The sequence below is a fragment of the Lagenorhynchus albirostris genome, chromosome 7 (genome assembly GCF_949774975.1).
Source record: "Lagenorhynchus albirostris chromosome 7, mLagAlb1.1, whole genome shotgun sequence".
NCBI classification, from domain to species: domain Eukaryota; kingdom Metazoa; phylum Chordata; class Mammalia; order Artiodactyla; family Delphinidae; genus Lagenorhynchus; species Lagenorhynchus albirostris.
Genome location: NC_083101.1, coordinates 102,934,658 through 102,956,127, shown reverse-complemented (window position 1 = coordinate 102,956,127; position 21,470 = coordinate 102,934,658). Strand labels below are relative to the sequence as shown.

The following is a 21,470-nucleotide window of genomic DNA, read 5'->3' as shown; positions in this document are numbered from 1 at the left end:
CAGGTTGAAATGAAGCACAACTGGTTGAGGATAGGATCCTGTACTTCTGTCTCTTGGTCAAAATATCACCTCGATTTTACCATGATTTCCAAGAACAAAGTAAGTGCTCACAGCCTTCATCATAACCTTTTCTCAACCTCTGACTCAGTGACCGGGAACACATTATGAGATAAGCTCAACAAAGACCGCTGGCTATTGATGCTCATACAGAACCTACATTGTAATGTTGCCATGAGAGTCAGGGTCCATAAGGTGATTTCCAGAGATGTGTTCTGGAACCAGCCTCCCTTCTTTTTTACTTGTTCCTGGATAATCTGATATCATGTTTGGATAAAATGGAATGGAACAATACCCTCCTGCAACAAAGAACAGAAAGATAAACAGTTGCTAATACATTTAGTCTACAGGGGTGATTTAACAAACAAGCCTTGGTGTATTAATGTTATATGTAATGTTAGAAAGTAGAGCTCTAAATTGACCATTCTAAGCCTAGTTACCATCTTCATTAGATGTTCACCAACTTTTAACGGACCCATATTTAAGTCCACTAAACAAATCATCTCATTAGGTTGCCTTATCGAAATAAAATGCAAATAGTTTCTCATGGAGATTATACAAACAAGCAGTACTGCACAAAGCTCCTGCATCTATGCATGCCTTATTAAAATATTTTTATAACCAGATGGGTATCTGGTTATTACTATCTACCTAAAATCTTTCAAACTAGGATTATTATGGCCACGCTATAAGAACCTGAAAGCACTTCACTGACCAACCAGTGCAAATTTGTTTTCTGATAGAATTCCTTCAGCTCACCTACAAACTGGGTACAAAGAGGCAGAATACTTAGAAAAAGAGGTTAGAGGACTTTAAGATACGATACAAATAATGTTATCGAATTTATTCTGATGACAAAAGGAAGCCCACTGGGGAGTTTTAAATATGAGTAATCTAATTAGACATGAACCTTAGATTACTCAGGCTGAAGTGGACTGGGAATTGGGAGAAGGTTAAGTAAAGGGAAGTCTGGAGACAAACCTAGAGTTACTCCAGAAATCCTGCTAAGCAATGAAAGTGACCTGAGTGAATCAGTATTAGTGTAGTAACAATATTATAAGTAGCCAACATTTAAAATTCACTTACAGTATGTTAGGGATTTAATCTTCATAACAAATCTATGAAGCTGGTGGTATTAATATATCCATTTAACAGATGAAGAAACTAAAGCATGGAAGCAAAAGAGGGAACAGAAGTGTACAGACTTTAAAATTCATGTATGAAGTATATAAAGCAAGGCTTGATAATTAATAAGCTGTGGAGAGCTGAAGATGAAAGCAAGAATAATGTCCAGGTTTTCATGCTGGCTGAATGTACTTATTACCATCAATGGACAGATATTTTACCCTACTTTAGGTATTCTTTAATAGCATCTAAATGGCAGGTCCAACTTCAGGTAAAAGAAAAAAGCTAAGCACCATTGGCTAAGTTCAAAAGAGCATGTCATGAATGATTTCACCAAAACTCTTAACCAAAAGGAATACATCATACATTACTATAAAAAAAGTAATTTCGTTCAGAACATTCTTTTTCCTCATCTTTTCCTTTTTTATCCTTTTCTTCTCGGTTCTGGTAGGTTAGTTTGCTCTAGGTGATAGTTCTCTGACCTTGTTTCAATTGTATTTACACTGCAACTCATTGTTTCTGCTATACTTTTTAAACAATTATAATCGTATTTTTCAAATAATTTGAAATTAATTTCACGATTCCAGTTTCAAAGATGCAATTTCTTTCATGAATCTTACTCAAAAAGAATTAAAGTTTTTCTCCACTTACTTGAACTAAAAGTTCATTCCTCTGACAACTGATCTTATTTTTTATAAATCCTGCATATTTTTGTTGTTTTGCTCATTCCTTCAACAAATTCTTAAGAGAGTCATTCCTTTAACAAATATTTTACTGAGCATCTAATACATGTTAAGACACTCCAGGTTATGCCAGCATTTCTAGGTGCTAGGGATATGGGAGTTCATAAGACAGACCAAAAAATCCCTGCCCTCATGGATCATACATTCTAGTGATGAGGGCATATGATAAACAAATGAATGATAAATATAAAATGTACCGGGTAGTGCTAATAAGTACTATACAAATACAGTAGAGTAGTCAAAGAAAGCCTCCCTGAGGAGACGACTTAGGCAGAAACCAAAATGAACAGGGAATTAGTCATCCAAGCTTGTAAAGTAAAGCATTCCAAGCAGAGGACCTAAGTAGAAATGAGTTTGCCAAACTTGATAAGACGAATGCAGGATAACGTGCTAGAAAAGATGGAGCATTTAACAGAGGCCAAACCATATTCAGCCTTGTAAGCCATGGTAGGACTGTGGATTTGTCATAAGTGATAAGAAGCCATTGGAGAGTTTTTAATTTATGTTTTCAAGTGCTCATCTGGTTCATAAGTTATTGCAGTAGCCTGAGTAAGAGATGATGATGGTCTGAACTCAGGTGGCAGCCAGAGAAATGGATGAATTCAGAATACAATCTGAAGACAGCACTGCAGAACTTGCTGAGGTTTCAAAAGAGGTGTCACAGGAGGTGTCAAAGGATGATTCCAAGGTTTTAGAACCACGTCCAATGGAGGAAAGTCAGTGCCATTTACTGAGGAGAGACACACCAAGAAAGAGCAGGTTTGGGGTAAGAAAAGAGCCAAAAATTCCATTTTCACATCTTTGGTGTTGATTTCGACCAGACACACATGTAGAAATGTCATCCAGGCAGCTAGACAGATTTGACAGCTTACGGGAGGAAGAGAAGATATAAATTAGAGTATCATCAATTAGTAGAGGCATTTAAGGACTAAATGTGATTTCCTAGCGAGCAAGCACAGATAAGAAAACAAGGTCTGGTCTGAGGACTGAGCCTTCAGGCTCTCCCACCATTAGCTGAATAGGTAAGGAGATTGCACCGGTACTACTGGTGAGGTAAGAAGAGCTTTTCTGGAAGCCAGGCAAAGATAGTCTTTCTAAAAAGAGGCAGTGATGTGGAATTCCCTGGTGGTCCAGTGGTTAGGACTCCGCGCTGCCACTGCAGGGGGCAGGGGTTCGATCCCTGGTCGGGGAACTAAGATCCCACATGCCACGCAGCGCATCCAGAAAAAAATAAAATAAATAAATGAATAAATAAAAGGTGGCAGTGATGAACTGTGTCCGAAAGTGTAGAGAAATCAAGGGAATGCTGAGAATTAAACTTGGATCTGGTGACATGCAGATTTTGGGGGTGATTTTGACAAAAGTGGTTTCAGGGGGTTGGTGTCCTTAAAATAAAAGTTATTTTCTGTGGCTTTATTTTACAGTTATCAGGAGAAGCAGCTCTGGCACTGAGCTGTCTAGGTTGAAATCACTGCTCTGACAGTTGGAAATTTGGCTTGTGAAGGGCATCCTCTTTACGTCTGACACTGATGAAGATTTTCCCTTACTTTTATATGTCTTGGATTATTCTGGGAAGCAGAGGGTTAAGCAAACACTGAAGCTGATTCATCATGCTCCAGAGTTGCTGACTTCTCAGGGGGCTGGGTATACTGAGTGTAGTGTTCTTTCAAGAAAAGCACTTGACTGATACGCTGGGTCATTCCAAGCCTGAAAAATGCTATTCGATTGCCCTATGTGAAGGGTAGTTTCACCAATTTAAGATTCTCAGTTTACACAGTTTTTTCCTCAAAGTTTTCTACATGGCACTCCACTCACTGTCTTTTAGCACAGCGTGGTTCAACAAAACCTTCTGTGATCACAGAAATGTTCTATTCTGCACTGTTCAACACGGTAGCCACTAGCCACATGTAGCTATTTACTGAGCACTTGAACGGCCAGCAGTGAGAGGACGAATTTATTTTAATTAAGTTTAACAGCTACACATGGCTAGTGGCTACCACTAACTGGACAGCTCTAGCATACAGAAGACAAACACAATGGCTACTTGATATACCTTCCTTTGCCAGTAACCTGTTTCTTGTCTCAATACTTGTACTACTTATTTCCACATCTTAAAATTTAGAAATCCACTAGGCTATTTCTAGGTGTGGATCCCATTTATTTTGCTTGGTATGCACTTAAGTTATCTGTAAAAGAAGAGTATTAACAGACCCTTCCACATGGAAGTTGTATAGAGGTTTTTAAATGAGTTTCAACTTGCCAAACACGTGGCACATAGTAAGTGCTCAATAAATGTTAAATATATTCCCTGAGCCCTTTTGATCTGTTCTCTCTGACCTCTCACTCTGAACTTTTACTCTACATGGAATCTATTATTTGTATTTCTTGTATTTTTGTCTATAATATTCATCTTATATTTTCCTCTGAATTGCAGGAGTATTTCTACAGCCCTGCTGCTTCCTGCCTCCAAAGAGTCAATAGTTAAGAATCACATATTTCACTTAAGAATTCCTTTTTCTGCTCTCTGATACTTTTTCTTCAAATGCTCAAGAGTCTCCTTGAGAATATTAATTAGTTCTTTAAATTTCAATGTCTTCTCTTGTTTCTTGCAGTAAGTCTGTCACCTTCTCTTAGACTGCATCTGTGTCTATCTTTTTGTGTATTCAACTTTAAAGAGAAAGGTCTATGTTTATGCAATATTGGGAACTGTGTCGGGTTCAATCAAAAAACATTTAGAACCAAGTTCAAATCTTTGGGGATAGGGAGATGTTTACGTTGTTACTTCCTGTATTAGTTCTCAACTGCTGCCTAACAAATTACCCCAAATTTAGCAGCTTAAAACAGTGAACAAGTATTATCTCACAGTTCCCGTGGATCAGGAATCTGAGTGTGGCTTAGCTGGGTGCATCTCACTCAGGATCTCTCAAAAGGCAGCAATGTGTCAGACAGGGCACCTGCCATCTCCAAACCTGATGAGGGCTGGTGGGGGAGGGTTTGCTTGCAAACCAAGCTCACGCACACGGCTGCTGGCAGGCATCGGGTCTTCAAGGGCTGCTGGCCCACATGAGCTCCACAAGGAAGCTCACAAAGTGGGAGATGGCTTCCCTCAGAGCAAATGACAGGACCGCCCAAAAGGCTTTGGTGGAAGCCAAAGCTTTGTTGTAACCTAACCTTGAAAGTGATAGCCCATCACTTTTGCCACACTTGTGGAAGCAAGTCACTAGGTCTGGCCATACTCAAGGGGAGGGACGTGAGTACACAAGGACATGAGTGGGGGGCAGGGGTCACTGGGGACCATCTTAGAGGCTGTCTGCCACACATTACCCTTAGTCAGCTTATCAATTCAGCAATATGTGGTCAGGAAGCAGGACTACAAGGCCAGAGAAGGAAGCTTTAGAGCAGGGAGTTTTAACATTGTGCTTCATGGTTAGTCTCTCTCCTACAACCTTGGGTAGCCAGTCCTTCTCAACTGGTCACATTCCCCTTGGTAAGAACCACGCTGAGTCATTCAGCGTTTAACCCTGCTTCAAAGCACCAGATACCTTACCAATGAACTGCCCCATGAACCACCTTCAATTCTAGCTCTGGCTGCTCAAGGTAGGTTCCTTTAGTCACACCCCAGGAGGGATTCTCAACCACATAAATGAATCCAAGTCAGCTAATAAGGACTTCCCTCACTATGTTTCTCATCTGTACCGTCTCCTGCCAAAATTCTTTTTAGTTTTGTTACGGCACTCTTCCAGGGTTTCCAAGGAAACTGAACTCTCCCCATTATGCTTCTTGGTCATTTCAGTGTGTTTGTCTGTTTGTTTTAACACATGGGCTTAGATCATCATCCTCCACTGGAAGTTAACACAGCGATTTGTTTAAGTAAAGCACTTTACACACTCCTTCAAAGACTCTGTTTTGATAAATATGACAGGAAATACTTGTTGGTTTTCTTAGTCATATAATTCAATCCTGTTGTTGGATAAAACAAAGACGTTTCAATCTACACCAGTTCCCAAGATATATTCTACTATGGTAATTTAAATAACTAAATTTTGATGATTTCTAAAAAATGCAGTGTCACCAAACTTCGTTCAGTTTAAGATGTGACTAATTAGAAAATTTAACACAGAAACGTTTTAACATTATCTTTAGAGGAATCACACACACAGCTGCTCAGCAGGATGAACTAATCAGAGCATTGTAAAGAAGCCTCTACCACTATGTGTCCAGCAGGGGGCACCTAGCACTATGAGATGGACATAACACTTAAAAGACAAATCTGAAGTAAAAAACACCAACAGCATCCTCACTCACAAACGAAAATATCCATTTTTGGTTTAACAATAAAAAAAAATTTTCCTATACTGTATTATTCCTATACCCCACCCTCATTCCCAGGAAGATAATTTATTCACCCTATTTCCTTAGCATACTAATAAAGTGGGTAGGAAGAGAATCAACAAAAACTCAATCAGATGTCAACAAATTTTCTGATGCGATACTCTGGTACTGGATAATCGGAATTCAGGTTCTTTGTCTTCTGCTGATGAATATGTGGAAAACAGAATTAAGAAATACCTTAAGTAGACACAAGGCCACCACATACTGCTGCACAGGATCTAACCTACACAAGCAACCATCCTGTACAGACACAAAAGGCACAGTGCCTGAGGCTTAACCCTGTATCTGATCTCAAGAGATTTCTAGGTGATATGTTGAGTCAAACGGCATTTTCAAACATTTTAGCACTTCATTTAAGGAATAAAATTACTTGTTAGCAAAGTTGTAGGATACAAAACCAATGCACAAAAATCGGTGGCATTTCTATATATTAAAAACGAGCAATACAAAAAGGAAATTCCTTTTACAATAGTATCAAAGAGAATAAAATATTTAAGAATAAACTTAATAAATGAGGTGAAAGACTTACACAAGGAAAACTACAAAACGTTACTGAAAGAAATTAAAAACATAACTGGAAAGACATCCCATGTTCATGGATTGGGAGAGTTAATAGTTAATATTGTTCAATATTACCCAAAGTGTTCTACAGACTCGATGTAATCCCTATCAATATCCTGATGATGTTTTTTGCAGAAATAAAAAAATTCATCCTAAAATTCATGTGAAATGTCAAGGGACCTGAAAAGCCAGACCAATCTTGAAAAAGAACAAAGTTGGAAGTCTTACACTTCCTGATTTCAAAAGTTACTATGAAGCTAAGAAATCAACAGTATGGGACTGGCATAAATGCAGACATATAGTCCAATGGAATAGAGAGCCCAGAAATAAACACTATTCTACTCCACATCTGATCACACGTGACCCTTCCACACATGGTGAAATGCTTTCTGACAAGGTCTTTTCAACACATGGTGTTGGAAAAATTGGGTATCCTCGTGTAAAAGAATGAAGTTGGACTCATACCTTATACCATTTACAAAAACTGACTTAAAATGGATCAAAGACCTCAACGTAAGACCTAAAACTAGGACTTCCCTGGTGGCGCAGTGGTTAAGAATCTGCCTGCCAATGCAGGGAACACGGATTCGAGCCCTGGTCCGGGAAGCTCCCACGTGCCACGGAGCAATGAAGCCCATGCACCACAACTACTGAGCCTGCGCTCTAGAGCCCGTGGGCCACAACTACTGAAGCCTGCGGGCCTAGAGCCCGTGCTCTGCAACAAGAGAAGCCACCGCAGTGAGAAGCCCAGGCACCGCCACAAAGAGTAGCCCCCACTCGCCGCAACTAGAAAAAGCCCGCGCGCAGCAAGGAAGACCCAACACAACCAAAAATAAATAAATTAAATAAATAAATTTTTCAAAACACCTAAAACTATAAAAGTCTTAGAAGAAACACAGGGGAAAAAGCATCATGGCACTGGATTTGGCGATGATTTCTTGAATATGACACTGAAAAACAGGCAAAAAAAGAAAAAATAAATTGAAGTTCACCAAAATTAAAACCTTTGGTGCAAAGGACACAAGTAACAGAGTGAAAAGGCAACACATGGAATGAGAGAAAAACGTGCAAATCATAATCATATAAGGGATTAATATCCAGCATATATTAAGAATTCCTACAGATAAACAACAAAAAAAATCCCCAATTTTAAGACAGGCAAAGGACCTGAAAAGACATTTCTCTAAAGATATACAAGTGGTCAATAAGCACATGAAGATTTGCTCGGTATAACTAATCATCATGGACATGTAAATCAAAACCACAGTGTAAATAAAATCCACTTGACATCCATGAGGATGGCTATTATTATCAAAAACAAAAACAGAAAATAACTAGTGTAAGTAAGGATATGGAGAAATTGAAACCCTGTACAACATTGCTGGTGGGAATTAAAATGGTGCAGCCACTATGGAAAACAGTACGGTAATTCCTCAAAAGTTAAAAACAGAATTATCTTATGATCCAGCAATTGCAATTCTGGGTATATACTCGAACGAATTCAAAGCACAGACTTGAACAGATATTTGAACACCAGTGCGCAAAGCAGTGCTATTTATGAGAGCCAAAAGGTAGAAACAACCCAAACGTGCATGACAGATGAACTGGATAAACAAAATGGTATATACGTACAATGACTATTCACCCTTAAAAAGGAAAGAAATTCTGACACATGCGACATACAACATGGATGAGCTCTGAGGACTGTTATAGATGGAACGTTTCTGTCCCCCCAGCCCCCAAAATTCGTATGTTGAAATCCTAACCCTCAGTGTGATGATCACTAGGAGATGAGATCTCTGGGAGGTGATTAGGTCATGAGGGTAGGGCCTTCATGGATGGGATTAGTGTGCCCTTATAAAAGAGGCCCCAAAGAGCTCTCTCTCCCCTTGTGCCATGTGAGGACACAGTGAGAAGACAGCAATCTGTGAACCAGACACAGAATCTGCTGGTGCCTTCATCTTGGACTTCTAAGAACTGTGAGAAATAAATTGTTATTTAAGCCACCCAGTCTCTGGTAGTTTGTTACGGCAGCCTGAATAGACAAAGAAGAGGGGCATGTTAAGTGAAATAAGCCAGTCACAAAAGAACAAACACTGTATAATTCCACTCTTATTAGGTACCTAGAGTAGTCAGATTCATAGAGACAGAAAGTAGAATGGGAGTTACCAGGGGCTGGGAAAGGAGAGAACTGGGGAGTTACCATTTAATAGCTACGGAGTTTCAGTCTGGTAAGATGAAAAAAAGTTCTGGAGATGGATGGTGGAGAAGGTTGCACCATAATGTGTCATGTACTTAATGCCACTGAACTCTATACAGAAAAATGGTTAAAACAGTAAACTTATGTATATTTTATCACAATAAATTAGTTATCTCCCATAAGAAATTCCAAGGTAGGGCAATTAAATCCAATGTTAGTTAATTCACCAGCTTATTTAATTAAAGATCCAGGTTCTTTTCATCTTTACATTCTGACAAAAGATAGCTACAGGGTTGGGATCTAGAGTTCTCAGTGTGGGAGAAAAAAGATATAAATACAGAATGGGAGAGGTAAGGAAGAACTCTGTGGTAGTCCATCGAAATTGGCCGATCAGTATAAACTGGTATTTTAAAAATCTTATGAGAGTATTTCAATCATATATGAAAGTAGGTAGAGGAGCATAGTATAACAAATTCCCACGTACCCAGCTTCAGCAATCACAAACTCATGGCCAGTCTTGTTACATCCATAAAGTCATCCCATATTATTTTTTGCACATCCCAGATATCAAATTATTTCACCCTTAAATATTTCAGAAGTTATCTCTAAAAGATAAGACCACCACTTTGAATATAGCCATACACCATACCTGAAACAAATCAATAGTACTTTATCACACCTAAAAATAATCAGTATTACAAATATCAAATATCCAGTATATGTTCAAATTTCCAATTGTCTTGCGTCAAAAAAAAAAGTTTAACTACCTGAATTATGATCCAATACGGTTTTCAAACTACAATGGATTGATACATCCTTTAAGTTTTTTTAATCTATAGGTTCCCCCTCTATTTTTTTTCTTGCAGTTTATCTCTTGATAAAACAACGTACTGTAGTTCATCCTATATGAACTCACGATTTAAAAACAAAACCCAGGACTTCCCTGGAGGTCCAGTGGTTAAGACTCCGCACTCCCAACGCAGGGGGCACGGGTTTGATCCCTGGTTGGGGAACTAAGATCTCGAATGCCTCACACTGTGGCCAAAACAAATACGCCTTTTAATTTCCTAGTTCTGTCTAGAAAAAAAATGACAGGGCCTAGGAATAAAGATATTCCAGCAGTAAAGAATACACTTAGTACATATGATGGTTTCCAAATACCATTCTCTACTAAAAGAACACAAAATTTCTTAGAAAAATAATTCCTAGTATGGTGGGGGAAAAAGTACAACTGGAAACATCTTGTGTCAAAAGAATAGGGAATATTAAAAGACTGACTGGGACACGTAAAGGGAAGAGACTTGATGGGTCTCTCACTGGCCAAATTTAGGACAATTTGAGCATCAAAAGAAATGGTGGCATTAGCAGATTGGGTGGCATTAATAGATTGTTAATACATGGAACAAAAAAGAACCTACAAGTCCACATTGACACTAAAAAGGAAAAGAGTTGGGAAATTAGAAGATCACCATTCTGCATCCACCAATGTAATAACTGCCTCAGGCAAGGACCATCAGTGATTCACTTATTAATTACAAAGGAGGGAAAAGGTCCTTTTTTGAGAGATCTAGTATATACCACATGACCAAGAGATCAATCATCAATAACAGGACAAATTTATTACAAGATGTGATGCACCAGGAAGCACACTCTATGTACTCTTATGTAATATGTCTTGTCAAAAATGTTTAACATGGATTTAATTATGAGGAAACTGGTGAAATCCAGAAAGTGAGATATTTTATAACAAGCTTTGACTCTTCAAAATTAACAGAATGCTTTGGTTGGATCCTGAATTGAAAAAGATATATATATATATTTTTTTTTAAGGACAGTTTTTGTGTCAGTTGGGGAAGTTTAAAAATGGACAGTGTAATAGAGAACATTTCTGAATTAATGCTAAATTACTTGGGTATCATAATGGTACTGTGGCTGTGTAAGAGAATATTCTTGTTCTTAAGAGATAAAAGCTGAGTTATTTAGGGGTAAAGCATCATGCTGCTTCCAATTTACTTTCAAAAAATTTAGAGGCCGGAGTACAGGTATAGATAAAGCAAATGTGGCAAAATGTTTACAACTGGTGAATATAAGTGAAATAAAGAATGGTTATCATCATATTTATTTTTCAATTTCTTTGTGGGCTTAAAATTTTTCAAAATAGAAGTTGGAAAAGGAAGGGATAGAGGGAATATAGCAACTCCAGATACATTCTTGTACAATGGCAACAAAAAAGGAAGCTCTCTCCTCTCTGGGTTTCTTTTCAAATGGGTTGCAAAGCCTTTCAGGGAACCAACCCTCTGGTTCCTGCCCCCAGCAGAGAGCTCATCATATTTCATTGTATAGATCTAATATTATCTGTCTGACCTCATTTCACATTTAGCTTAGTCCTAAAACTATGAAGCCACCTATAATGGAAAAAAAAAAAAAAAAAGCCAGACTGGCCTTTTCCTATCTAACCAGTGTGAAAACCAAGATCTAAGCTGGCATGTTTCTCCCAAATCATCACTAAACCAGATAATCTCCCCTATTCTAACCAAGCTATCTATATAGGGCACCGATGACTGGGGGAGAGGGATTCATGCCTCTTACAAAGGAGATGTAGGCCTACTCCACCCCACTTCAAACAAGACACAAAGTTGAAGATTTTAACTGTTACTACTCTAGAACCTACTCCATTCTGCATTAACCAACATTTTATCTGACAATGAAAGTTACAGTAGCATTTTTTATTTTTTAATTTCTTGAAGAAGATATCTAATGTTAGGTGCAGATGAGGTACGAAGAGCACTGAACTAAGGAATCATCAGGCCCGAGTAAAAAGTTCTAAGACTGACCCTGCAAGTGGCCGTTTCCGCCTTTCTCCTTTTAGTAACAAAACACCCTGATACTCCCCACCGGGGGGCCCTCCATCCGCACCCCCAGCAAAACCACGCACACAGTTTTAACAGGAAAGCATAGGTTACATTTCTTGGGCTCCTCTAAGGCCATGTGACCAAGTTCTGAACAACGGGGATACGAGTGTAAAGTTTCCACGGCACATCCTTAAAAAGCAGCTCCTTGTCCTCCTCTCTTTGTCTCCCTCCCAAGGGCTGAACACAGATGTGAACCAGATCTGGCCATGCAGATAAGAGCAATATGCTACGGAAGAGTAAAGACGAAGACATAAAAAACCTGGGGTGCTGGATAATCCCAGGAAAAAAGCAGCTTATCCATTTCCGACTCCTCTCTACCACTGGTGGCTTACGTGAGAGAAATAAGCTTCCAATTTGGGGAACCACAGGGTATTTGGATCTTTTACAGCAGCTTGGTCTATAATAGCTTGTGTGACTCAGGGTACTTTTCTGGGCCTCATTTTACTGGTTCACAAAACTGAGAAGAATGATATGAACGCTATTAACTTCTTTAGCTGGCTGTTATTTTCTTTTGTTTTAAAAAACTAGTATATACATTTAGTAAAATAAAACACTGAAGTTTTATATATGTTTAAATAAATGGGATGACATGAAAACACGCTGCACAATTTATTTATTTATTGGGTTTGGTTTTTCTTTTTGGCTGTACGTGGGCCTCTCACTGTTGTGGCCTCTCCCGTTGTGGACCACAGGTTCCGGACGCGCAGGCTCAGCGGCCGTGGCTCACGGGCCCAGCCGCTCCGCGGCATGTGGGATCTTCCCAGACCGGGGCACGAACCCGTGTCCCCTGCATCGGCAGGCGGACTCTCAACCACTGCGCCACCAGGGAAGCCCAACGCTGCACAATTTATATACCCTTTCAACAAATAATTACAAAATGCCCACTGAGTGTGCCAAATACTGTTACGTGCCTGAGATTATTCAAGATGCTAAGAATAAAGTGGTAGAAATAGATTTCAATGCCTCATGCGTGAAAACTTTAAACTTGAGAGAAAGCCTATAATAAGCAAGCAAACAATAAATAAGATTATTTCAAATAATAATGCGGGTGAACAAGAGGAATAAAAGCAGATAACACTGAGTGTACTTTGGGGTTGGGAGGGGACTTGAGTTAACTTACACTGGTAGTAAGGCCATGCGAAAATTTGGGTAATGTACATTCCAGGTTAAAAAGGCAAGTTGAAAGCCTTCAACAAGAACAAGACTGTGTATGTGTATGTTCATGGAACACAAAGAGGAGACGACAGAAAAGATCTCAGAGGTAGGCAGAGGCAGCCTGTTAACTAAGTATACAAATGGTATAGTACTAATATCAGGGGATGAGTGCTCCTGATAAAAAGAGAGAAAAATTATTACTCCCTTAATTCTGTCTTGGTTTCAGGAATAAGTGATATTCCCAGTAGAAAATTATGAACTTAGTTGCCCTGCAATCAGTAACTGACTATAATCTTATTTTATTCACTTTGGGACAAACATTTCAACTAATTAAAAGTGATTTTAGAAGTAGAAAAAAACCCTTAAAAGTCATTAATATTTAATAAAGCTCAAGCTTTCTCTTGACATTTTAAAGATGTGAACAATTTCACATATGCATTCAGTCAACAAATATCTCATGAGCTTCTACTATGTATGCAGACACTGCTGCAGATGCTGAAGGTAGCACAGTAAAGACCTGGTCCTTTCAGAGTTTAATGTAACAAAATACACTTCAAAGTTTAAAAATTATAATAGTAAATTTTTTAAAAACTCACTCCTTTTGGCTGATTCCTTAATGTCTAAAATTTGGTTTGAAAATAGTGTCTTTTACTTTATCTCATTTTTTGTTCTAATTGAGGGAAAGATTCCACAATTTTCCAAGGTTTATAGTATATGGAGAATAATAGTATACAAAGTTAGAATTTAAATATGAGAAAACAATTAAGTCTACCTTTACATTAAAAGAATTAGAAATATGAATTCTGTGAATTCTCCTGTTCCATGGCAGAGTGATTACCAAGTGTCCTGCCACATGAAGGAAACAGAACTATATTTATTGATCTACCTGTTAAACATGGAGATTCCAAACACTTCATTTAACTCTTCCCTTTAGATCCCACTAAAATGACAATAAATGAATAAAAACAGTTTAAGACAATAAGAACAAAGGAACATGTAGGGAAACGGCAGAGGACAATAACAAATGTGCTGGAAAATGGAAAGCAGGTAACTTAGCAAAATAAAGGAAACTGAAAACTAAAAGCACGTGGAGGGGGTTGCCAAGGAGAGACGAGGAGATTCACCCCGCAGACCGCAGACCATGCAAGAGGCCAGCACAGGACAACAGTGAGACATGGGGCTCAAAACAAGGCTACCGGTTGAAACATCTACATAAGATGCAGAGAAGTCCTACTCTCGAGGAGAGAGCTATTTAGTTTCTGAAGAAACTGAGCCAGAGAAGATATCGGTTGGAGCTGAAGGCAAAGTACCAAACCGAAAATGAGATCAAATGAAAGGATGCATACTCAGCAATGAGCTGACCTTCCTGGCTCTCCGGATGCCAGCAGCCAGGCTTAAGATATGACACCCCACACACACACCTGCCTCTGAAAGTGTTCCTTCTGTTGAGACGCTGAGAATCCCCGGCTCATCACCTTACAGTGAGCCCACCAGCTGATTCGCTGTCAAAGGAACTCAAAGGAAATGGAATGCCAAGATTAGACTGATCTTCTCAAAGATACTCCATCTACAAAACAGAGGTTGCTGAAAAAGGAATACTCCACAAAAAGCTTTTAAAAATATAATAACTGAAATTGGAAAAATCAGTGAAAGAGTTGGAAACAAAATTGAGGAACTCTCCCAGAAAGAACAAAATGTAAAGATGATGGAAAATAGAAGGGAAAGCACCCCCACAAAAACTAGAGGATCAATGCAGAAAGTCCAAGATTCACATATTAGGGGTTCCAGAAACAAACAGAGAAGAAAAAAACTAAAGGAAATGAATCTGCAAGTTTAAAGGGGCCAACGAGTATTGGCCCAACTAACGAAAAAGACTCACACCATAGCACATCGTCCAGAGAGGAAAATAAAATAGTGTGCTACAGGATAGCAACAGGCTTCTCAAATGCAACACTGGACAGTAGCAGACAGAAGAAATGCCTTCCAAATTCTGAGGAAAAATGATTTCTAATAACCAGCCAAACCCAAAAGCGTGAAGGCAGAATAAAGACATCTTTTCCAAGCAGGTAAGATCTCAAAAACTACCACCCATGAAATCTTTCTCATGACATACCAGATGCTGTACACCACTAAAATGAGGGAGTAAACCAAGAAAGAAAAAAACATGGCATCCAGGAACAAGGAGATCCAACACAGGAAGGGCAAAAGGAGTTCCCACGATGGTGATGTGAAAATGATAAGAACAAAGGAAAATCCCAAGGCTAAGCAATAAACTTAGAAAACACCCAGAGTATCAGAGGGACAGAGCTCAAGGCAAAAGTGAAACTGGTAGAACATCCAATGTGCTTCAAAACCCTGTCAGGAGAGCTAGTCTCCTGTCAGAGGATTTGAGGGTGATTCAGTGATAGATTCACAGAAAATGAAGCAAATCACTTCAGACTGAAACAGCATGATGGAGAACTCCAGGGGTCGAGGGGAGAGAAAATAATTGATTACCTGATTCTTTTGACCATGTAGAAAACTATACTGAAAGGCTACTGAAAGGTGTAGAAAGAAAACAGTGATGGTAGATTAAAACAAAAAAACAACAACAGATGGAAAAACACGGTAATTATTATCCCTAGAAAAAACAATGTTATAGCAGAAAGGATATAATCATAATTCATTACCTGGCAGTGTGAACAGTATTTATATGGACATAATAATGTCTACTTTTGTATTTGTTTCCTATGACCGCTGTAACAAATTACCATAAATTTGGTGGCTTAACACAACAAAAATGTATTTGCTTACAGTTCTGGAAGCCAGAAGTCCAAAATCAGTTTCACTGGACTAAAGGTATTGGCTAGGCTAGCTCCTTCTAGAGACTCTACGAAAGAATATGGTTTCTTGCCTTTTTTGAGCTTCTGGAGGCCGCCTGCATTCCTTGGCTTGTAATCCTTTCCTTGCTTCACTTCAACCTCTTGCTTCTGGTGTCACATCTACTCCTTCCTCCTCAGATCTTCTTATCTCCTCCTCTTTTCCTTACAAGTACCCTTGTGATTACATTTAAGGCCTAGGAGGATAAGCCCAAATAACCACCCTGTCTCAAAAAAATCCTTAATTTAATCACATCTCAAATCCCTTCGTCATATAATATTCACTCATTCCCAGGGTTACAAAGTGGGTATCTTCTTTTGGGAGGGGGAGGGAGGCATTATTCAGCCTGTTTAAACTCACTCTAACATTGGTTTAAACAATAATAATGGTACAACCATCCTGAGGAAACAGAGCAGGAGCAGTAAGAGGGGCAGAATAGAGCTCAATTCGTAGCTACTATTTATACCTGAGGATGTCTAAAATTGATAAAGAGCTGTATGAGCATCTCCCTAGAAATAGGAAAACAAATACCAGAAGAAACTGCAAGAAGAGTTTGAAGGGGAGTCAAGGTGAGGATAGGTGAGGAGAGACAGAAAACTATTAATCTTCCTCAAAAGCATTTTGAAACTAATGACTTGTTAAATTATGTACATGAGCTATATGGATAAAATGAAAATCAGCCTAAAACAAAACTAAGATTAGGTGGCCGGGGAGGGAGAAAGCCTTACTGGAGACTGAAAAGGTCACTCAAGGCTAATGAAACAAACAGAAGAATCACAAACATAAAAATTAAAAGGTTAGTCATTTATACTTATTGAAACCTGTGTTAGAGATTATGAAACAATCAATTAAGGAGTTAAGATTTCACTTCTTAAACTCATCCTTTTCACAGCACTGGGGGACAATCTACTTATAAAAGCAAATTAGCAAAAGCAAGCCTATAAGTATAGCAAGATCTTGGCCTGCGCTAAACTGAACCTGCAAACATGGATTTAACCTAACAATTAGGGATGGCTAAAGTGTAGTGTACTATGATGCAAGCTGTTCTTTTAATAGCTAGTACAAAGCTTCCCAGGAGGTGTTTATTCATTTATTGAACAACTGTTAACTGATGTGAGAAGAGCACAATGGATCTATTCAGTATGTCAGAAATGCTGAGTAAAAGAATTAAGAGACTACCGTACCTGTTCCCCTTCCCCTAAAAAAGGCTATAAACTGCCTTGGCGCTCAAAGTGTGGACCACAGACCACCAGAGCAGCAGCAGCAACAACACGGCCATCATTGGAGCTGGTTAGAAGTGCAAAATCATAGGCTCCACCCGAGATCTACATGCAGAATCATAATCTCCATTTTAACAAGATTCCCAGGAAATTCGTAAGCACATAAAGCTTGAGAAGTACCTGTATTGGGCTAACACCAACCCTCTGACAACAAAACAGCACACCTCTGAATAAGGAATGGAGGAGAGAAATAGGGTGCTCACTGGTACAATAAAACTTGCTTTCTCTTCAGACGCCTTTTTTATGAGCTATCCATATACTCGTCAGCCTACTCAAGGTTTGGTAAAGCATTCAGATCATCATAGAAACAGCTGAGGAGTGGAGGAAAGAAGAGTGGGAAAATACTTATAATATAAAAGAATAATGTACTTATAATGTTGCCTTAGATTGGGGCAGGGGGGTACCCAATAGGGCTTTTTTAGAGCCTCAGTAATTAGGGGTCAATACCTGTAATGGGATTTTCCTGATATCACACCTTCAGGTGTCCCAAACTCCACTCTTACCTGCTCAGGGAAAATGAAACTAATGGTGAAGGATGCTTTGGGCTCTACTGCCTGGTCCAAGTTCCCCCTCACTCCCGAATTATATTATTCCTGAGAGAAGATGTAGAGTATACAATCACAGGGAAGAACAAAACACTGGAGGAACTTGAGAAAAATGGGAAGATGCAAAAAATTAAAATTTTTTTAAAAAAAGCTTGAAATTTTGTTGCCCCACATTTTTTTTTTAACTTCTTTACTGGAGTATAATTGCTTTACATTGTTGTGTTAGTTTCTGCTGTACAACAAAGTGAATCAGCTATATGTATACATATATCCCTATATCCCCTCCCTCTTGCATCTCCCTCCTACCCTCCCTATCCCACCCCCTCTAGGTGGTCACAAAGCACCAAGCTCATCTCCCTGTTCTATGTGGCTGCTTCCCACTAGCTATCTATTTTACATTTGGTAGTGCATACATGTCCATGCCACTCTCTTACTTCGTCCCAGCTTATCCTTCTCCCTCCCCGTATCCTCAAGTCCATTCTCTACATCTGCATCTTTATTTCCTGTCCTGCTGCTAGGATCTTCAGAATCTTTTTTTTTTTTTAGATTCCATATATATGTCTTAGCATATGGTATTTGTTTTTCTCTTTCTGACTTATTTCACTCTGTATGACAGACTCTAGGTCCATCCACCTCACTACAAACAACTCAATTTCATTTCTTTTTATGGCTGAGTAATATTCCATTGTATATATGGGCCACATCTTCTTTATCCATTCATCTGTTGATGGACAGTTAGGTTGCTTCCGTGTCCTGGCTATTGGAAATAGTGCTGCAATGAACATTGTGGTACACGACTCTTTTTGAATTATGGTTTTCTCAGGGTATATGCCCAGTAGTGGGATTGCTGGGTCATATGGTAGTTCTATTTTTAGTTTTTTTGAGGAACCTCCATAATGTTCTCCATAGTGGCTGTATCAATTTACATTCCCACCAACAGTGCAAGAGGGTTCCCTTTTCTCCACAACCTCTCCAGCATTTACTGTTTGTAGATTTTTTGATGATGGCCATTCTGACTGGTGTGAGGTGATACCTCATTGTAGTTTTGATTTGCATTTCTCTAATGATTAGTGATGTTGAGCATCCTTTCATGTGTTTGTTGGCCATCTGTATATCTTCTTTGGAGAAATGTCTATTGAGGTCTTCTGCCCATTTTTGGATTGGGTTGTTTGTTTTTTGATATTGAGCTGCATGAGCTGCTTGCATGTTTTGGAGATTAATCCTTTGTCAGTTGCTTCGTTTGTAAATATTTTCTCCCATTCTGAGGGTTGTCTTTTCGTCTTGTTTATGGTTTCCTTGGCTGTGCAAAAGCTTTTAAGTTTCATTAGGTCCCATTTGTTTATTTTTGTTTTTATTTCCATTTCTCTAGGAGGTGCGTCAAAAAGGATCTTGCTGTGATTTATGTCACAGAGTGTTCTGCCTATGTTTTCCTCTAAGAGTTTTATAGTATCTGGTCTTACATTTAGGTCTTTAATCCATTTTGAGTTTATTTAGGTCTTTAATCCATTTTGAGTTTATTTTGCCACACATTAATTTTAAATTAGTCAAATGAATGGGCAAAGTGCCAAACCCCAGCCTGACCCCAATCCTGATGAAATTAATCTTCCCACTTCTGTCTTTGGATTTCCCAAATTCCTAACCCAAGCAAACTACAGTTGTAGTCATTAATGCAACATACACTTACTGAAAGTGCCTGTAACCTGCCCCAAATTTCAAAACCAACTAGATTTTTTTTAATTTAACGGGCTCATATAGGCTTTTATTCTTCTGTTAATTGTTAATCTGCTAGCATTACATAACTAAATAACTGCACCTACTAAATCTTCTGAGCACTTATTATGTGTCAAAACTAAGCACGCACATACATTTAATCCTCCGAATAACAAGGCAAGTCTATTAATTACCCCCATTTACAGATAAGAAAACACACAGTAGTTCTCAAATGTTTGTTTCCTTACCCTTTGGCCTTCCTTTGCCTGTCAAAAACAAACAAACAAAAATCACTTCTTTTACAAAGTTTTCCCCATCTACTCTTGACCCAAATTATTTCTTCTTTGTGCTTCCATACAACCTCTCTCAGGTACAATATGATGGGGGGGGTGCTAATACATATGAATAAGAAAGACAAGCACCCCCAAAGAACAACAGACAAAGGACAGGGCCAGAATCTACACACTTAAACCCACACAAACAAGTAAGTGGAAAAGATTTTTCTGAATGGTAGTATTGTGCCAGACATTGTCAACAGGTCAGGAAATGGGCACTCCCATTTACTGGTGGAGGAAGGGAAACCCAACACCACCTTTCTATGGCAATTTGGTAATACATACCATTAGCCTTAAAAAAAAAGATCACACCTTTTGACTATTATGTTCTACTGCTAGAAATATACCCTAAAGTAATGATAAAATTCTCACAAGGATGTTCATCATAATTTATAATAGCAAAAATCATAAACAAATGAAATGTCCAAATTAAATATACCAGACATCCAATTAAATAACATACAGCCATTTATCTTCTGAAATGTTAACTGGGAAGAAGGCATAATACAAAACTATACGTGTAATGCCAGCTTTGAAAATATACATTCACAGCAGAAAAAGGACTGCACACTGGAAAGATCTATGCCAAAATGTTAGACGTTATTTTAAAATGGTGAAGTTATATGTGGTTTTATTTTTTTCACTTACTTATGATGCTTTTGAAGTCAGAAGAAACCAAGGTTCATCCCCTGGCTCCCCCACTTACCAATTGTGTGACCTTGGTCAATTTATTTTATCTAATCCTTGATTTTCTCATCTATAAAATGCAAGTGGTAATACCTATCCTTAGAGATTAAATGAGATAATGCATGCAAAATGCTTACACTAGTAGGCAATCAGCTAAGTTTTGTGAGCACTTTTTTTTTTTTTTTTTTTTTTTTTTTGCGGTACGCAGGCCTCTCACTGTTGTGGCCTACTCCCGTTGCAGAGCACAGGCTCCGGACGCACAGGCTCCGCGGCACATGGGATCTTCCCAGACTGGGGCACGAACCCGTGTCCCCTGCATCGGCAGGTGGACTCTCAACCACTGCGCCACCAGGGAAGCCCAATGAGCACTTTTAAAAAATATATCAACATTTTATGTTTATATTCAGAAAGTTATTTTTCCTTAAAGAATAAAAATCTGTGACATTAGCAAATTACCACATAGCAAGAATTTGATAAAGCTGTATTCTCATCAACTGAGCAGTATACAAATCAGGACATTTTAGCATTTTAAACAATGTTAACCAAATTCCCAAGAAATTCATCTGAGAATTAGAGATGGTGGATATGTGAACAAAGGGACCTATGTATTTATTGAACAGTCAGAAAGACACAGTAGAAAAAAAAATTAGGTCCTTGGGATCTAGCCTACTCTATAACATCTACTATAATCTTAATTAAATAATCACCAAAAAGACCAGGTCACTTCAGACTCTACCAGGAACAGTAAGATTCAATTCCAGAAAGCTCAAGATCTAATTTAATAAGGGGTAAGACACAGACCCCAGGTATCAATGAACCCAAACTGTTATTTTTAAAGACTTTGATATCTTAGACATTAATAATTACAAATTTTACTTAGCTTTATTGCACACTAATTGCACACCTAGA

General features: G+C 38.6%; 1 protein-coding gene across 5 annotated transcripts in view; it reads right to left on the bottom strand.

Moving 5' to 3' along the window:
* Positions 1-21,470, bottom strand: part of PPP2R2A (protein phosphatase 2 regulatory subunit Balpha) — an 83,449-nt gene that overhangs the window by 45,323 nt on the left and 16,656 nt on the right. For 2 of the 5 annotated variants that reach the window (XM_060155708.1, XM_060155706.1), the window contains 2 exons: positions 1,144-1,221; positions 218-356 (listed from right to left, as the gene is read on the bottom strand). The exons of 1 other annotated variant lie outside the window; for it this stretch is intronic. In XM_060155708.1, the coding sequence (XP_060011691.1) occupies positions 218-233 (16 nt within the window). In that variant the 5' untranslated portion in view covers positions 234-356; positions 1,144-1,221. The remainder of the gene's footprint in view (positions 1-217; positions 357-1,143; positions 1,222-21,470) is intronic. 2 more of the 5 variants (XM_060155705.1, XM_060155704.1) reach the window with 1 other exon arrangement.